The sequence below is a fragment of the Salmo salar genome, chromosome ssa04 (assembly GCF_905237065.1).
Source record: "Salmo salar chromosome ssa04, Ssal_v3.1, whole genome shotgun sequence".
NCBI lineage: Eukaryota > Metazoa > Chordata > Actinopteri > Salmoniformes > Salmonidae > Salmo > Salmo salar.
In genome coordinates, this window is record NC_059445.1 from 26,906,671 (window position 1) to 26,923,353 (window position 16,683).

General features: G+C 45.8%; 2 protein-coding genes across 2 annotated transcripts in view; one reads left to right on the plus strand and one right to left on the minus strand.

Moving 5' to 3' along the window:
* The window catches only part of LOC106602757 (catenin alpha-2), a 670,306-nt gene that overhangs the window by 454,326 nt on the left and 199,297 nt on the right, over window positions 1-16,683 (plus strand). The window lies entirely within an intron of this gene.
* LOC106602758 (leucine-rich repeat transmembrane neuronal protein 1) lies at window positions 8,781-12,496 on the minus strand. The gene has a single exon (XM_014195598.2). It carries the CDS (start codon window positions 11,141-11,143, stop codon window positions 9,560-9,562), a length of 1,584 nt encoding a protein of 527 aa, XP_014051073.1. The 5' UTR covers window positions 11,144-12,496; the 3' UTR covers window positions 8,781-9,559.

Sequence of the window (16,683 nt, forward strand, 5' to 3'; positions counted from 1 at the left end):
ACGGGCTCCCTTAGTCACGCTGGCCCCGCACCACCCCGAGTCCCCATCAGCCTTCTTCACAGTTTCGTGGGTCACTGATTCTCACGCGCTGGTGGTTTTGGCACCGACTCAGCCCTTTGTTGCCTGTTGTGCAGATCGTCGGTAAACATGTCCAAGTACCCAGCAGGCTTTCAGAGACTGTGTCCCACAACAATAGAGTTGGTGTTTTGGTCTAAGGGCTCAAGTGTGATGTCGTAGGGGGGGTTGAGGGGCCGTGACTGGTCTGCCATGGTTGACTAGATTTGACCCCCTGGATTGACTAGATTTGCTTAAATAAGCCACAGATGGCATTTCTTGTGGTTTTTATTTGGTTTTGGGCCGACTGTAGTCGTGTGCACGCAGTACTGCAGGGATCATCAACTAGATTCAGCCGCTGGCCGATTTTTTTCTTGAGCAGATGGCCAGGCGGCCGGAATATAATTACAAAATAATTTGGAGACTGCAAGTTGACCGCAAGAAGCCCAAACAGATACAGATTTGACTAAAACATAATCATTTCAAACCTTGCTTACATTTGTATTCGATGGCATATACAGTATCTCTCTATTATGCGTAGGAATACTGTAAAATCACTTTGGAGTTGATTTGCTGGTGTTTTTACAGTGTTTTATGTCCAGCAAAAAAGTAGTGTGTGTGCTTGTGCGTCTGTGTGCGTGCCTGCCTAGCTGCCTGCGTGAGTAACTACGTGCCTTCCTATGTGTGTACTGTATACAAGCATGCATAATTGTGTTTCTCTACAATACATGCAGGCTACACATGATCATTATCGATCAATCTCATCCCGTGTGGGCGCATGCAATATATCCTGTTACAGATGGTAGCCGCTAGCATGCGGTTTTGTGTCTTTGGGGACCTAATTTACCACTTCCACCAGTAGCCTTCATCTTAAAATATTCAACATGGACAAGACACTGAAGTGAAGCCAAACCCTTAACAAATACATGTTTAACACAATTACTGTGTCGGCACATTTAACACAGTGTTGAAAAAAATTGATTAAAACAAATGAGCTGTCTGAATTCAACCTCGATGTTCAACATGACCGAATGAACTTGTTGCTTTCCTCTGTCCAGGGTATAGATATCTGAAAACAACTCACATCAAAACAACAGGATTTGAACTCGGCTTGACCTCATTCAATCATATCCATGTCCATCTGTAGGTAGTATGGATCCAACATGAAGCTGCCGGGCAACCCCGGATAAAGCTTATAGTACTCCAGCCGAACCTTAGAGATAACATCTCTCTCTATGACCAAAACACTTGTCATAATAGCTCTCTGCTTCATATCTGATAATACAGTATATATTGTAATCCCAGTTTATAAGTGACTCTGTGGACTGTAGACCCCCACAGATGCAGGCCCAGCTGTTGCCATGTTTTAGCTCACTGGCTCTGACCCAGCTATTCTATCATCATGTTTTATGCACCACCGGATGTTAACAATAGCATACACACAGTGTCCACACGAAGTGTAGTGTCGTGGTTATGTTGTCACACACACGCACTCGCACACACACACACACACACACACACACACACACACACACACACACACACACACACACACACACACACACACACACACACACACACACACACACACACACACACACACACACACACATACACATACACACATTGCCTTTATGGCTCTCTCCCACTGTCTAAATCAGTCTATATGATGAAAACAGAGCAGTGCTGCCTTCATGTCGTAGCTAGCCTACACTCACTCACCCGCCCCTTGTAGTGTAGACACACAAACTTGTAGTGTATTCAAGGTTTAAAAAGGCCTCTTAAGTTTGGAATTTCCACTTAATAATGTCAGACTTGATTTGCCCAAACAAAAAATGTATCAACCCCTACAAAGAATGACCATTCATTATAATCCACATGATAATTCCCATTTCCTGTTGCTGCAGGATTTTTGTTCCTGTTGCAGCAAACTGGCTCAAGTTAAGATCCTACATCTGTACAACGTTAGTTAGTGGCTAGAGAATAGAATGGAATGGAATAGAATAACTTCATTTTTCCCAGAGGGTGAAATAGTGTTAAGTTGCATTCTATTTGTTCTTGATGGTAACGAGAAAGACAGCGAGACTGTGAGAATCAATGACGATCATTCCAAAATTGATCCCGATAAACCATTTAAAATTCAATATGGACTCAGCGCCTGGCCCACACGCTGTTGTCATCGTAACTCATCAGCGGCCCCACCACACACCGCTGTAACCCGCCACCACTTGGTGATTTTGCCACCTATCCGATGATGAGTAGGTATGAGGCATTTATTATGCACGGCAGGGCCCCAATGAAACAACAGGAAGTTAGGTTAATTCATTCGTTAAGTATTATTTCTGTGGACTTGACACCCACACACGGATGCACAGACAGACACGCCCACACACACACTTCCCCTAACCACTACCCCCTCCTAATCACATGGCGTAAACCATTTCCTGGAAGAATGGTGATTGGCTTAGAGCAGACCGAGTCTCTGTAAATGCCACATAACCACTCACCTTTACAACACAGTCAGTGACGATTTCCTTATAATCCCTCACTCAGACGTTGATTGAACCCGCAATGTGAACAGCACAGAAGACCGCTGCTGACCTGACTGACTAGTCACACATCATTGTGTCAGCGGTGTTGGGACCATAGAATTAGAATGAGTAGAGTGGGCACTCCCATTCAGGTCAATTATACCATAGTGTGTGGACAGACGGCCATTTTCAGTGTCTCCATAGGAGCGTTATATTTCTATGACCGTTATTATACTCCTGTGTGTCGCTCCTACTACAGTAGTTATAGTAATGGAGCACGTTATTATCTCTCAGGGGGAAATTTGTTTTACAGCAGAATCACCCATTAAAACACAACAGATGTTACACAAGAAGTAAGACACAATGTACGCAATGAGCCACACGAGGCCTATGATGTGACCCTGCTGGTCGGGGTTTGTGTTACCAGATGTCTATTGGCTCCTGAACTGTATGAATGACCCTGAACGTTCAAGGTGTTGCGCTGTGTTAGTCAGATGGGTTGTCTATGACATTTACATGACCCCGTCATTAAAGGTGTTGAAATTGTCGGAGACTCCAGTCACCCAAGTTATGTACGGTTTTCTCTGCTACCACACGGCAAGCGGTACCGGAGCGCCAAGTCTAGGACCAAAAAGCTCCTCAACAGCTTCTACCGCCAAGCCATTAGACTGCTGAGCTATTCATAAAATTGCCACCGGACAATTTACATTGACCCCCCTCCTTTTGTACACTGCTGCTACTCACTGTTTGTTTGTTATACCTATGCATAGTCACTTCGCCCCCACCTACATGTACAGATTACCTCAACTAGCCTGTACCCCTGCACACTGACTCGGTACCGGTGCCCCCTGTATATAGCCTCGTTATTGTTCTTATTGTTTTACTTTTTATTATTACTTTTTATTTTAGTCTACTTGGTAAATATTTTCTTCTTCTTGAACTGCACTGTTGGTTTAGGGCTTGTAAGTAAGCATTTCACAGTAAAGTCTACACTTGTTGTATTCAGCACATGTGACAAATACAGTTTGATTTGATTTGTGTTAGTCAGATGGGTTGTCTATGAAGTAGTACATGACCATTCATTAAGGTGTTGCACTGTGTTAGTCAGATGGGTTGTCTATGAAGTAGTACATGACCATTCATTAAGGTGTTGCACTGTGTTAGTCAGATGGGTTGTCTATGAAGTAGTACATGACCATTCATTAAGGTGTTGCACTGTGTTAGTCAGATGGGTTGTCTATGAAGTAGTACATGACCATTCATTAAGGTGTTGCACTGTGTTAGTCAGATGGGTTGTCTATGAAATAGTACATGACCATTCATTAAGGTGTTGCAGTTTTTACATTTGAGTAATTTAGCAGACGCTCTTATCCAGAGCGACTTCCAGTAGCGAGTGGATCCATTTTTCATACTGGTCCCCTGTGGGAATCGAACCCACAACCCTGTCGTTGCAAGCGCCATGTCCCACCAACTGAGCCACACGTTAGTCTGTGTTAGCCAGATGTATTGTCTCTATGACATTTATGTGACCCTGTCGTTTAAGGTATTGTTTTGTGTGTGTTACATGTGTTATCCAGATATGTCATGTGATGGATGGGTCTGTGTTAGCCGGATGGGTTGTGACAGCCACAACGCTGTGTTTAACGTGATCTACGCTAGTTGTTACCTGTGTTGTGTTTCACGTGATCTACGCTAGCTGTTAGCTGTGCTGTGTTTAACGTGATCTACGCTAGCTGTTAGCTGTGTTGTGTTTCACGTGATCTACGCTAGCTGTTAGCTGTGCTGTGTTTAACGTGATCTACGCTAGCTGTTAGTTGTGCTGTGTTTAACGTGAACTACGCTAGCTGTTAGCTGTGCTGTGTTTAACATGATCTACGCTAGCTGTTAGCTGTGCTGTGTTTAACGTGATCTATGCTAGCTGTTAGCTGTGCTGTGTTTAACGTGATCTACGCTAGCTGTTAGCTGTGCTGTGTTTAACGTGATCTACGCTAGCTGTTAGCTGTGCTGTGTTTAACGTGATCTACGCTAGCTGTTAGCTGTGCTGTGTTTAACGTGATCTACGCTAGCTGTTAGTTGTGCTGTGTTTAACGGGATCTACGCTAGCTGTTAGCTGTGCTATGTTTAATGGGATCTACGCTAGCTGTTAGCTGTGCTGTGCTGTGTGTTGAGCTCTGCTGGGTCTCTGTCTGCTCTGAGAGGTGTGGGGGAGCCTTTAGAGTTGGTCCGTGTCATTCCTGTTCACACATAGTAACATCCTGCAGTCTGTTTCACACACACACACACACACACACACACACACACACACACACACACACACACACACACACACACATAGCTTGGAGACAGGGGTTTCAAAACCCGTTAACAAGTGCATTACCCAATCACCACACATCCCTCCATACCCCTCTCCTCCTCTTTTCAACACAGCTGTGCTCTCCGACGTACAGAAATAATTGTCACGCTTCTTCGTACGATTTCCATTTCAAACAGAACCATTATCAAACTTTATCCCCCACCGAAACCCTCCCAACCCCAGACACGATGCGAGCGGAATCGGGCCAATCCGCCCCTTACTGTCTCTTCTCCTCCATCACCATGGCTAATTAGCTTCCATATCAATAAACCATTATTATTCCCTTCTCGCCCTCCCATAGACAGTCAATAGCCATAGCATGAACGTGTAAAATTTTTTCAAAGAGTATGGAATCAGAGGATCATCAGGTAATCAGGGAAGCGAGTCCATTTGGTAAACCAGTCATCTGTGTTAGTATTGATTCTGCTCAGTGTCATCAATCAGGTTGTTAATAATGGGAGGTCATAGGAGAGTGATACGCCCTGTTGGGGGGCGATGACCCCTTGTCTGAGACGATCAACAAACACCTGCAGGTTCCTCCAAACAGTGTGTGTGAGAGAGAGAGAGAGAGAGAGAGAGAGAGAGAGAGAGAGAGAGAGAGAGAGAGACAGTTAGAGAGAGAGAGAGACAGTTAGAGAGAGAGAGAGAGAGAGAAAGAGGCCTGGAGTCTTTAAGGACCACTCTTTCAAATATGCAGACCCCTTTCCCTGTCCCTCCCTACCTCCTGCCCCCCCCCCATTGTTTGTTAGAAAGACTGACACAAAATGGAGATGCCAACAGTAGCATGTGCGTCAAGGCATCATCGAATATTTATACAAATAAATCAGGACAACGCAGCCTAAATATAGGCCCGGCAGTTTGCACGATTTGAGGGGCTATCAGGCAAGAAGATGAATAAGACAGAATATAAGAGAATAAGATGATAAGCAAATGACTGTCAGTATATTGCATATCTCACATCTCGCTATGCTGTGTCTCTTTGCCCTGCTCTGCTCGGCTGTATCGGTCGGTGGCTAGCCTACTTAGCATACAGATGTCATGCCTAGTTATGATTCACGGCCATTTTGGATTTCAAAGTGGGCTGCCCGGTCGGGAGATATCATGAATACGAAGTAGATCATGAATCTGAAATGGCAAATTCCGCTGTTGTCGCCGGTTGTTGTTGTTTTTCTCTTGAGCGGCTCCACACACAAAAAAAAGACTGCACATTTTAGTTGAGTTATTGCTCCCGTCTTGTTGCTTTTTTGGTTTTTCTCCTGGTCTAAGTGTTCCACTCTGTGAAAGCCTCGTATTTTAGATATCAGAATAGATGTAGGTTGGTACTGTACAGTTTACGCATGGCACTGTATACACAAGAGTTTAGTGTACATGATATTGTTTAACGGCAACCATTCACCCATGGGGCCTACAGATGTAGTATCTTAATTTGATCACCTCGTTGCAGGAGAACTTTCCTGCAATGCAGGAAATGTAAAAGTTGTAGTGGATTTGAGGTTTAAAAAATGTAATTAAATGTAACAATTCACATTTCCTGTTGCTGCAGGATTATTTTCTTGCTGTAGCAAACTGGCTCAAGTGAAGATACTACATCTGTAGACAGGCTAAAGTTCAGGCTTTAGTACAATAGTAGAGGCTTGTACAGCCTATACAAAAGGCTGAATGGAAAAAAACGTAACCTTTCTAGTTAGCGTTTGAGAATATCTCACCTTTGCACCCCTCATAAGGCACAAGCAACTATACATTTATATTAAAGTGAAGGTATCACAATATGCCTAAGGTACATCGACAGTGTTACATACTGTATGTCATTGGTTAGTTTGAATGTATCTGTCTGTTTGCTGTTTGCGTCAAGGTAGGTGGTTGGAATGCAGTGATTATTTGATTTCATGTTAGAGACGTCATCATTTGTCCTCCCAGGACATACAGCGTGTTATTAGGTTTTTGTGTCACGCTACTGTAACTCTGCAACATCACTCCAACAACACATCCCCATCACACACATACCCATTTACACACACACTAACAAATGTATAAATCTGCCTATATTTGCCACTGTACAAATGTATGTGGAGTAGGACATATACACACTCAGTCTTGCATAGCTAACATTGTGGGGACACACAATTCAGTCCCATTCAAAATCCTATTTTCCCTAACCCGAAATCTAACCCTAATCTTAACCCCAAAACCTAACATTAACCCTAAAACCTAACACTAACCCTAACACTAGCTTCTAACCATAACCCTAATTCTAATCCTAACACTAACCCTAACCTTAATCCTAACACTAACCCTAACCTTAATTCTAAAAGCTAACATTAACCCTAACCCTAGCTCCTAACCCTAATTCTAATCCTAACGCTAATTCTAACCTTAACACTACACCCCCTAGAAATAGCATGGTTAGTTTACTGTTCTTGCGGGGACTTCACGCACGCACGCACGCACGCACACACACGCACGCACGCACGCACACACGCACACACACACACACACACACACACACACACACACACACACACACACACACACACACACACACACACACACACACACACACACACAGGCTTACACCTCAGACACTACTCTCTCCGTTTCTGTCTCTTTAGTTACAACAACAGCATGTGCACAGTGCCATCATATCAATATAGAAACACACACTGACACAGTAGGCTGTATGTAGACACACGCAGTCACACACACAGCAATATACAATCCAACTCATACAATCACACACACTTGAACATACACACACCACACGTATGCGTGCAATCGTAATGTGACACTGTGCAGAAGCTCTGAGTCTAGTGTCTTTTCTCCCTCCCTCTTTCCTTCCTTCCCTCTCTCCCTCCTTCCTTCCATTCCTGGTGATGTTAGGACACTAGAGAGCAGCCTACACCTTCTTTCTGCCGCCTCCGCAATTACTCCTTTCCTCAGCTATCACTCATTTCTCTCCCCCTAGCAGCACCTACATGTCGATTGTCGACTGGTGCAAGAAACCAAACCCCTCTGTCAACGCATCTTTCACTCACACAATGAGGAACAAACAGAGAGAAAAATATCCCCAAAATAGCCTTGTATTAAAAGAACAAGTGTTTCAACATTACACGCAAAACATAGTCAGGAAATCCATCGGCCCCGGGCATGTGTCATGTCATGTGTTACTGGTGTCTCTTTAAGAAAGATATTTTAGAATATTTGTTCTATATTTTAGAAGATTTTTTTTCTATATTTTCGAATCCGTTTTGATTTGAATAGTGTCGGGCTAGGCGTTTTCTTCCTCCTTTTGATGTGTCCCACGTGGTGAAAGGAAGGCATAGCTCTAGCAATGACAGCCAAGCGGCAGTGAAGGAGGAAAAGCAGAGCTTTTAAGATCTCTCAGACCATGATGATCTCGCTCTCTGCTTCCGCCTGCGTCGTCTGTGTGGATGTTTTGGACAACACACACATTGATCATGTGAAAATACGCCACCTGATTGGAAAGTGTCAGATCAATTTTAATCTGGAAAGGATAGAGGAGAGGGAGGGGAAGTGTGGGGGGGGGGGAATTCGGGAGAAGCAACCACAACATCTATAGCGAGCCAGAACATTGAATGCCCCCCTCACTCACAAATAGGGAATGAGGGATCAAGAAAAGATCTGATATTCCTATTGGAGAGGGTTTAACATTTGAAATGAAGTACGGCTAGGTTAACCCTCTGGCCCCTTGTCTTTTTACCCAACGAGAGATACTGCAGTAGGCACGCCAGACAAATGCTCTCTCTCTTCCTACCACCAACGCGAGCACTGCATCTCTTTTCATAATCCACCCCTCTCCCAAAGGTTCCTTACAACACAAGGGCTTTACTGTGAATAGCAATTCATTTATTTAAACATGGTATTTTTTTTTGTAGTTTACAAAAGAAATAGGATAGCATCTAGCATCTTTTTTTTTTCCCACTCTTGCTTTTTAAACATATTTTACACAGAATTGATCATCTTTATCATTTGTTTAATAATCCAACTTTGCATTATTGTTGTATTCTTTTGTTGTTGTCGTCGTCGTTGTATTACCACAATAAAAATGGTGTATTTATGGCTGGCCAGTAAGTCCCCAGTTGGTCTTTAGACAATAGCAGAATATCCTGAAGTAAGAAAGACTCATTTAAAGCTGAAATAATATCCACTCCTGGTGTAGAGAAGAAGAAGAATAAGAAGAAGAAGAACAGGAAGAAGATGAAACCATTGGTGCCTACAAACATAGTAATCCTCTCTGGAGTTTCTGTATAAAGTCAACATAATATTCCATCTCTGGTGATTCTGTGCGTCAAGTCAACAGGCACAATAGAGTCTGGTCTCCATAGTGTCCATAGAGGCCCTTCAGATCCACAGCAATTAATCCACGGTCTCAGTCAGTCCTCCCCCTTTCTCCTCCACAGTAGGGGGGCGAGCAGCACAGTGTGACACAGTGTAAATAGTGTCCATAGCAGAATCCCTGGTTCAAACCTCACTTATACAACCCCAACCCACCCAATATATCCCATATATCTTAAAAGGGTCTCCGTGGTTGTCCATATTATCCACACAAACACACGTAAACACACACATATCCATACACACACACACAAAGGGTTGGGTCGGGTCAGACCTCACACTCCCGGGAGGGCTGCTGCTGGCAGGTGCAGGAGCCATACTCGTTGATGATGACCAGGGCCCCCTCGATGTGGTTGGGCTTGTAGTCGACGTAGTACTCCGGCGTGGACATGGTGGCCATCTGCTGCATGCTCTGCTTCTGCTTCTGCTTGCGCCGATGGCTGCTGAAGCACTGGCGCACCTGCCGCACTCCCGCCGGGAAACACTTCCAGGTCACGTAGAGCATCAGCACCACGATGAGGAAGGAGAAGATGAGTGCCATGGTGCCCGTCACCACCTTGTGGATCTGCATGGTGCTGTCTATGTCGTCGAGGTTAGCCACGGTCACGGTGAAGGAATTGGTGACCACTGCGCCGCCCTCGGCGGCTGGCGGATCGTAGGGGTTGGCCGTGGGGCCTCCCCGGGCCTGGTCCTTGGTGGTGTAGCCGGGGTACCAGCCCATGGTCGTGGTGGCCTGGTCGATGCCGTCCTCGCACAGCTGGAAGGCGTAGACGGCGTCCAGTACGTCCTCGCCCTGCGCCACGTCCGGGCTGGAACACAGCAGCTGGCTGTCCCGCTGGCCCCGGAAGGCGCTCAGCCACTGGGCCAGTGCGCACACGTTGCGGCTGCATTCCCACTCATTGCCTGCCAAAGTGATGCTGCCCAGGGATGACCATGAATCCAGGATGCGCTGCTCCACGGCCGTCAGCCGGTTGGCGTCCAGCATGAGGGCCTTGAGGTTGGGCACGCTCTCGAAGACGTGTGGCTCAATGTATGCGATCTCATTGGCCGACAAGTCAATCTTCTCCAGGAAGGGCCAGGTCCAGTCCAGGGTGCTGACCACAACGGTGGCCCGGTTGTTGCGCATGTAGAGCGTGCGCAGCGAGATGAGGCGGGGAAAGTGGGCCAGGTTGACTTTGACCAGCTCGTTGTGCTCCAGGTGCAGCTCGGTGAGCTTGAAGAGCCCGGCAAAGGAGTTCCGCGCCAGGCTCTGAAGCTGGTTGTAGCCCAGGTCCAGGAACTGCATGCTCCGGCAGTCCTGGAAGATCCTCACTGGGACAAACTTGAGGGCGTTGTAGCGCAAATGCAAATTGGTTAGCTTCCTCAGGCCGTGGAACAGGTCGGGTTCCAGCGCCTGCAGCCTGTTGTACGATAGGTCCAGGATGCGCAGGTTGGGGAGGGGCCTGAAGGTGCCGTTGGGCAGGCTCTCGATATGATTGGTGCTCAGGTCGAGCTCCTTGACCCGGCGCAGCCTGTCGAAGGTGCCCTCCTCCACCACGTCGATGTTGTTATGATCCAAGTAGAGCCAGGTAAGCTGCGACAGGCCAGCGAAGTGGCCCTCGCGCAGCTCCGTCAGGTTGTTCTCGCGCATGGACAGGCCCAGGGCGCTGCTCAGGTTGCGTGGAACGTCGGTGAGATTGAGCCCCTCGCAGTAGAGCAGCTTGCTGTCGCAGCGGCATAGACGGGGGCAGACGCCCTCCACCGATGGGACCATTTTGAGCATGATGCCCAGCAAGCACCACAGCAACAGTATCAACCCAGGGGGCTTCCTCAGGGGCCACTTTAGGTACAAGCCTATTAGAAGGAAATCCATCAGCCTGAAAATCCTCGGATAGTTCCGCAGAGAAAATGTCCATTGGAATCGTTCCGGTATTATTCTGTCATGGTTCACATCGTAATTTGTAATCTCTCCCCGGCAGGAAACCAGCTCTTGTATTTTTTTTGTATTCCCTTTCTTGTAGTGAATTGTGTTGTGCGTGTGTGTTTTTTTCCCCAAGGTATTTACTTATAGAAAGGAAGAGGAATCCAGTGTGGGGAAAAAAAAGAAAGGAACAGGGGAGAGGGATAAAGGGCAAGTCACTTTGCTCATGTTAGATATCAGGGGGCAAGATGCGAGCAGAGGCGGGTAAAAAATGCTTTCTTCACCGAGCGATCACGTATGAAAGGAATCCTACTCACCCCTATCCAGAGACGGACATCCCCTATTCAGCGACTTCCTTTGTGCCCACACTAATTATGTGTGAATCTAAAAAAGGACCCCAGTGTGGTACAAATTTGCTCCCCCCCCCTCGTCCTTTTCAGCCAGAATACCAGATCCTGGCAGGCTTACAATGTCTTAGTTCTCCTCGTGTGAAAGAAGCCAGAAAAGACCCAAGGAATCCAAGTGGATGCTGGTTAGGAAGTGCAAGTTCCCTGCTCGGCTGCATGCATGAGTGCCGTGCCTCCTCGCTCTCTCTCTCGCTCGCTCTCTCCCTCCTGCTCCTCTGCAGTCACTACTGCTGCGATGATCCAGAGAGGAGAACAGAGGAAAAACCAAGCCAACCAAGAAAGGAGAGGAAAAGACTAACTCAAAACTCTCTCTTTTTCTTTTCTTCTTACCCCCTCTCGATAAAGACTGGGGGCAGATCTGTCAACACAAATTACCGTCCGTCACTTGAAGCGATCGCTGACCTGCACGGCTTAAATCCAGTCAACTCTGTCATTATTATTTCAGTGACCGACCGGCGCGCTTCAGAAAATATGTATTGGAAGGATAAGGATGGGTAATGCCAGGGTCTCTCTCTCTCTCTCTCTCTGTTCCCCCCTTAGTTTTTTCTACTTTCTTTTTAGTATCCTTCTTTTAGATCCCCTCTTATCTCCTGTGAGAAGCCCTTTGACTCCTGCGTCCTCCTGTCTTTTGGGTTCTGTTCATATCCACTTGTGGTGTTTTTTCCCTGGTCGGCTGGAGGGAGTTTGCTGGTGGAGGCTGGAAGGCTGAGAGGCTGAAGAGGCTGCTAGTAGGGAGGCAGAGGCGGTGTGTGACAGGGATGGAGAGGAGAGGCAGAGCACTCTTCACTTCGATCCCTCGCTTGCAGCAGACTAGTGTACTGGCAGAGCATGCAGAGGCACCGTCTGTTCACTGAGTGTCGTAAGCCACTCACAATTCAGACTGGCCCCACTCTCTCTCTCTCTCTCTCTCTCTCTCTCTCTCTCTCTCTCTCTCTCTCTCTCTCTCTCTCTCTCTCTCTCTCTCTCTCGCTTGTTCGTTCACTCACTCTCTCTCTCCCTCTACCCTCCACCTTCTTCTATCTCTCTCTCTCTCTCTCTCTCTCTCTCTCTCTCTCTCCCTCTCTCTCTCGCTCGATTTTTCTCAGTGTTTGAAACATTTCCATATTCAAAAGGGGCCGGGCTTAAAACTGGGGCTTTATTGAAGCACAGAATCAGAATCTCTCTCTCTCTCTCACCCTCCCAGTAATGAATTGAAACAAGCCATCTTCAATATCTGCTTCTTCTCTTCTTGTAGAATCCAGTCTCCCTCATTATTGCTGATTAATATTTCACTAAGGATGGAAAGGATGTTCTATATGCATTCTATCCCGCCAGCTGAGAAATGTGCCAAACTCCTGGCTGAACCAATGGGGCTGATGCTGCATAATTACATAACAATGCAGATGCCATAATAATAATGATAAGATTTATGATTTGTGATCGAACCAATGTTATTATAGGCAGTGATTATACACACTTATTCACATGTAATGGTAACTTATGCAGCTGTACAGTTTATAGTGCCTCATTTGAATATGGTGTACAGTGCCTTCGGAAAGTATTCAGACACTTAGATTTTTTTCACATTTTGTTATGTTACTGCCTAATTCTAAAATGGATTACATTTAAAAAAAAATCCTGAGCAATTTACACACAATACCCCATAATGACAAAGCGAAAACAGGTTTGTAGAATCTTTTGCAATTGTATTAAATATAAAAACAGAAATACTTATTTATATAAGTATTCAGACCCTTTGCTATGAGATTCAAAATTGCGCTCAGGTGCATCCTGTTTCCATTGATCAGCCTTGAGATGTTTCTACAACTTGATTGGAGTCCACCTGTGGTAAATTCAATTGATTGGACATGATTTGGAAAGGCACACACCTGTCTATATAAGGTCCCACAGTTGATAGTGCATGTCAGAGCCAAAACCAAGCCATGAGGTTGAAGGAATTGACCGTAGAGCTCCAAGACAGAATTGTGTTGAGGCACAGATCTGGGGAAGGGCACCGAAAAATGTCTGCAGCTTTGAAGGACCCCAAGACTACAGTGGCTTCCATCATTCTTAAATGGAAGAAGTTTGGAACCAGCTAGAGCTGGCTGCAAGGCCAAACTGAGCAATCGGAGGTCACGAAGGTCACTCTGACAGAGCTCTAGGCAACTAAAGACGCTCAGACCATGAGAAACAAGATTCTCTGGTCTGATGAAACCAAGATTGAACTATTTGGCCTGAATGCCAAACGTCTGGAGGAAACCGGGCACCATCCCTACGGTGAAGCATAGTGGTGGCAGAATCATGCTGTGGGGATTTTTTTCAGAGGCAGAGACTGGGAGGCTAGTCAGGATCGAGGCAAATATGAATGGAGCAAAGTGCAGAGAGATCCTTGATGAAAACCTGCTCCAGAGTGGTCAGGACCTCAGACTGGGGCATAGGTTCACCTTCCAACAGGACAATGACCCTAAGCACACAGCCAAGACAACACAGCAGTGGCTTTGGGACAAGTCTCTGAATGTCCTTGAGTTGCCCAGCCAGAGCCCGGACTTGATCAACATGTCTGGAGAGACCTGAAAATAGCTGTGCAGCAACGCTCTATATCCAACCTGACAGAGCTTGAGAGGATCTGCAGAAAGGAATAGGAGAAACTCCCCAATTACAGGTGTGCCAAGCTTGTAGCCGCAAATCCAAGAAGGCTGTAATCGCTGCCAAAGGTGCTACAACAAAGTACTGAGTAAAGCGTCTGAATACTCATGTAAATGTATTATTTCATAAAAAGGAAAAAAATTATACATTTGCAAAAAATACTAAAAACTTGTTTTTGTTATGTCATTATGGGGTATTGTGTGTAGATTGATGAATTTAAGAATAAGGCTGTAACGTAACAAAATGTGGAAAAAGTCAAGGGGTCTGAATACTTTCTGAATGCACTATATGTATGGCAGCATTACCTTACATTACCCTGCTGTGGATGCTTCTGTTTTTAGGGACCAAACCAACCAGCAATTTATATTACCCCAGTTGGTCTAAACATTTTATGTCATTTTTTTCTTCCTTTTTTTCTTTTGAAGAGCAGAAGTGCAATGACCATAGCATGGTGAGAGTATGGTTCCCATATGTCATAGGGGTTTGCCGACTCTACGATTCACACACTGTGATTATGCTCTTTGCATTGATATATTCTAGCTTTTATTTCCTTGTTGTCACACCCTGACCAGGTGAACTCGGGTATTTTGGGTCAGGGTGTGTCATGTTGGGTATTTTTCCTGGGTTTATTTTCTATGTTTGCGTTATAGCCTTGTGTTAGCTCTATGGGGTTTATTTCTATGTTGGGTTCTGTCGATTCCCAATCAGAGACAGCTGTCGCTAGTTGTCTCTGATTGGGATCACATTTAAGTTCCTCTTTCCCCCACGCTGTTTGTGGGGTGTTGTCTCTTTGTGTTTGAGCAAGTAACGTATCGGCCTTGTCTTGGTTTTGTGTACGTGTTTATTTTCAGTGTAAAGAATAAACATGTGTTCGCTCCCAGCTGCGTTTTGGTCCGCTTCCTCATCACCCGATGAGGAAGCGAAAAGAGTCAAACCAAACTAGATTACGTAAATCTGCATTTGGTAACACTGAATGCTGCCTGCCATGTCTCTTTCACCACGGTTGTTTGAGGACCCGGCTGTCCAGTGTGAGTACAGATTTGATCTGTTGCCATTTAGAGACGGACAGTGTAACATAATATTTTCCTCTCAGGAGGTCCCCACGCTCCCAGCTCCTAGGGTTCCCTGGTTCATGGACCCCGTCTGTCTTTCCCAACCCTTGTCATCTCACTCCCGTTAAATTCCAAGGACAATGAGCTGTGACAAATCTGACGATTTGGTCCCTTACATGACGTAATCATTCCCTCCCTCCCTCCCTCCCTCCCTCCCTCCCTCCCTCCCTCCCTCCCTCCCTCCCTCCCTCCCTCCCTCCCTCCCTCCCTCCTTTCTGACAGCAGACATAACTTTTATATCATGCCTCCTTGCTGGGCGTTCTGCTGTGAAATAAAGGATTTAATCAGGAAGTAAAAAGTGCTATGTCGGCCCTGACTCATCTGGTAATTGGCGTGTCGGTCTGTCTACACAGAAGACTAGGGAAACATCGTCAGCAGCTAGCGAGGGTTACTATACCAGGGCTCGTATTCATAAAGTGTCTAATAAAGAATGGTGATCTTGGATCAGTTTTGCCTTTTTTTTATCATAATGAAGATGATAATATGGACGGGGGGACCTGATCCTAGATCTACACTCCTACTCTGAAACTCTAAATGAATATTTGTCTAAGAAAAGCCATCAACAGCTCCTAGACCTGGGTTTACTAGCGGCAGTTATAGGAAAGTTAGACGGCGACAGAGAACCTACTCTCACCTTTGCTTTACCTCTGCTGTCACTCACTTCTCATTCATAATTAAGTAACCGATTTAACTGACATTCGCGACTGACATATTCACACTGCAGCTATTCCAACAAAGATTAGCCAATTTGAAGGAGCAGAGTCGTGCTGTTTTGAGCTCTGAATGCCAAAGACTTATCTTGAGTACTCGTTAATGATGCTCCACTGAAACATGTTCCTTCGCCTTCTTATGGTTTGTTTTTTGCTGTTTTCACGCCTTGAGAGTGGTGCCTCTGCAAAGCGTTCACAGTGGGAAGAGACATATAATGCGCCGGGAGGGGAGAAATAAAACTATGGAATGTGGATGACGTCTCCCAGTCAGATATATCTCTTTCTTGCTCGTCTACCTCAGCCCATTTCTCTTCAGCCCCGTAATGGATGGATGGCTGCACCAGCTAATGAGTTTGTAGCACCGTAATGACTTAACACAGCAAACAGGAGATAGGAGTAACCGAGCCATCCGTTTTAGACTTTTTAAGAGGTTGTGGATATGGAGAGAGCACACACAACCATGCATGCACCTATACACAAGCGCAACTCCTATTAAAGATGGGCGGTGGGTGCAGATAGGCATCTCGACTCATCTCAACGATAACCTTCATTTGTTCCTTCAAACCACGCCATTGATTCTTCTGCTGGGGTTGACTCAACTAGAGGGAGGATAGCAGCGTTTGGGTAACTAGGGCATT

Excerpts from the sequence above, each read along its gene's own strand:
- LOC106602758 (XM_014195598.2), bottom strand. The coding sequence starts at position 11,143 with ATGGATTTCCTTCTAATAGGCTTGTACCTAAAGTGGCCCCTGAGGAAG.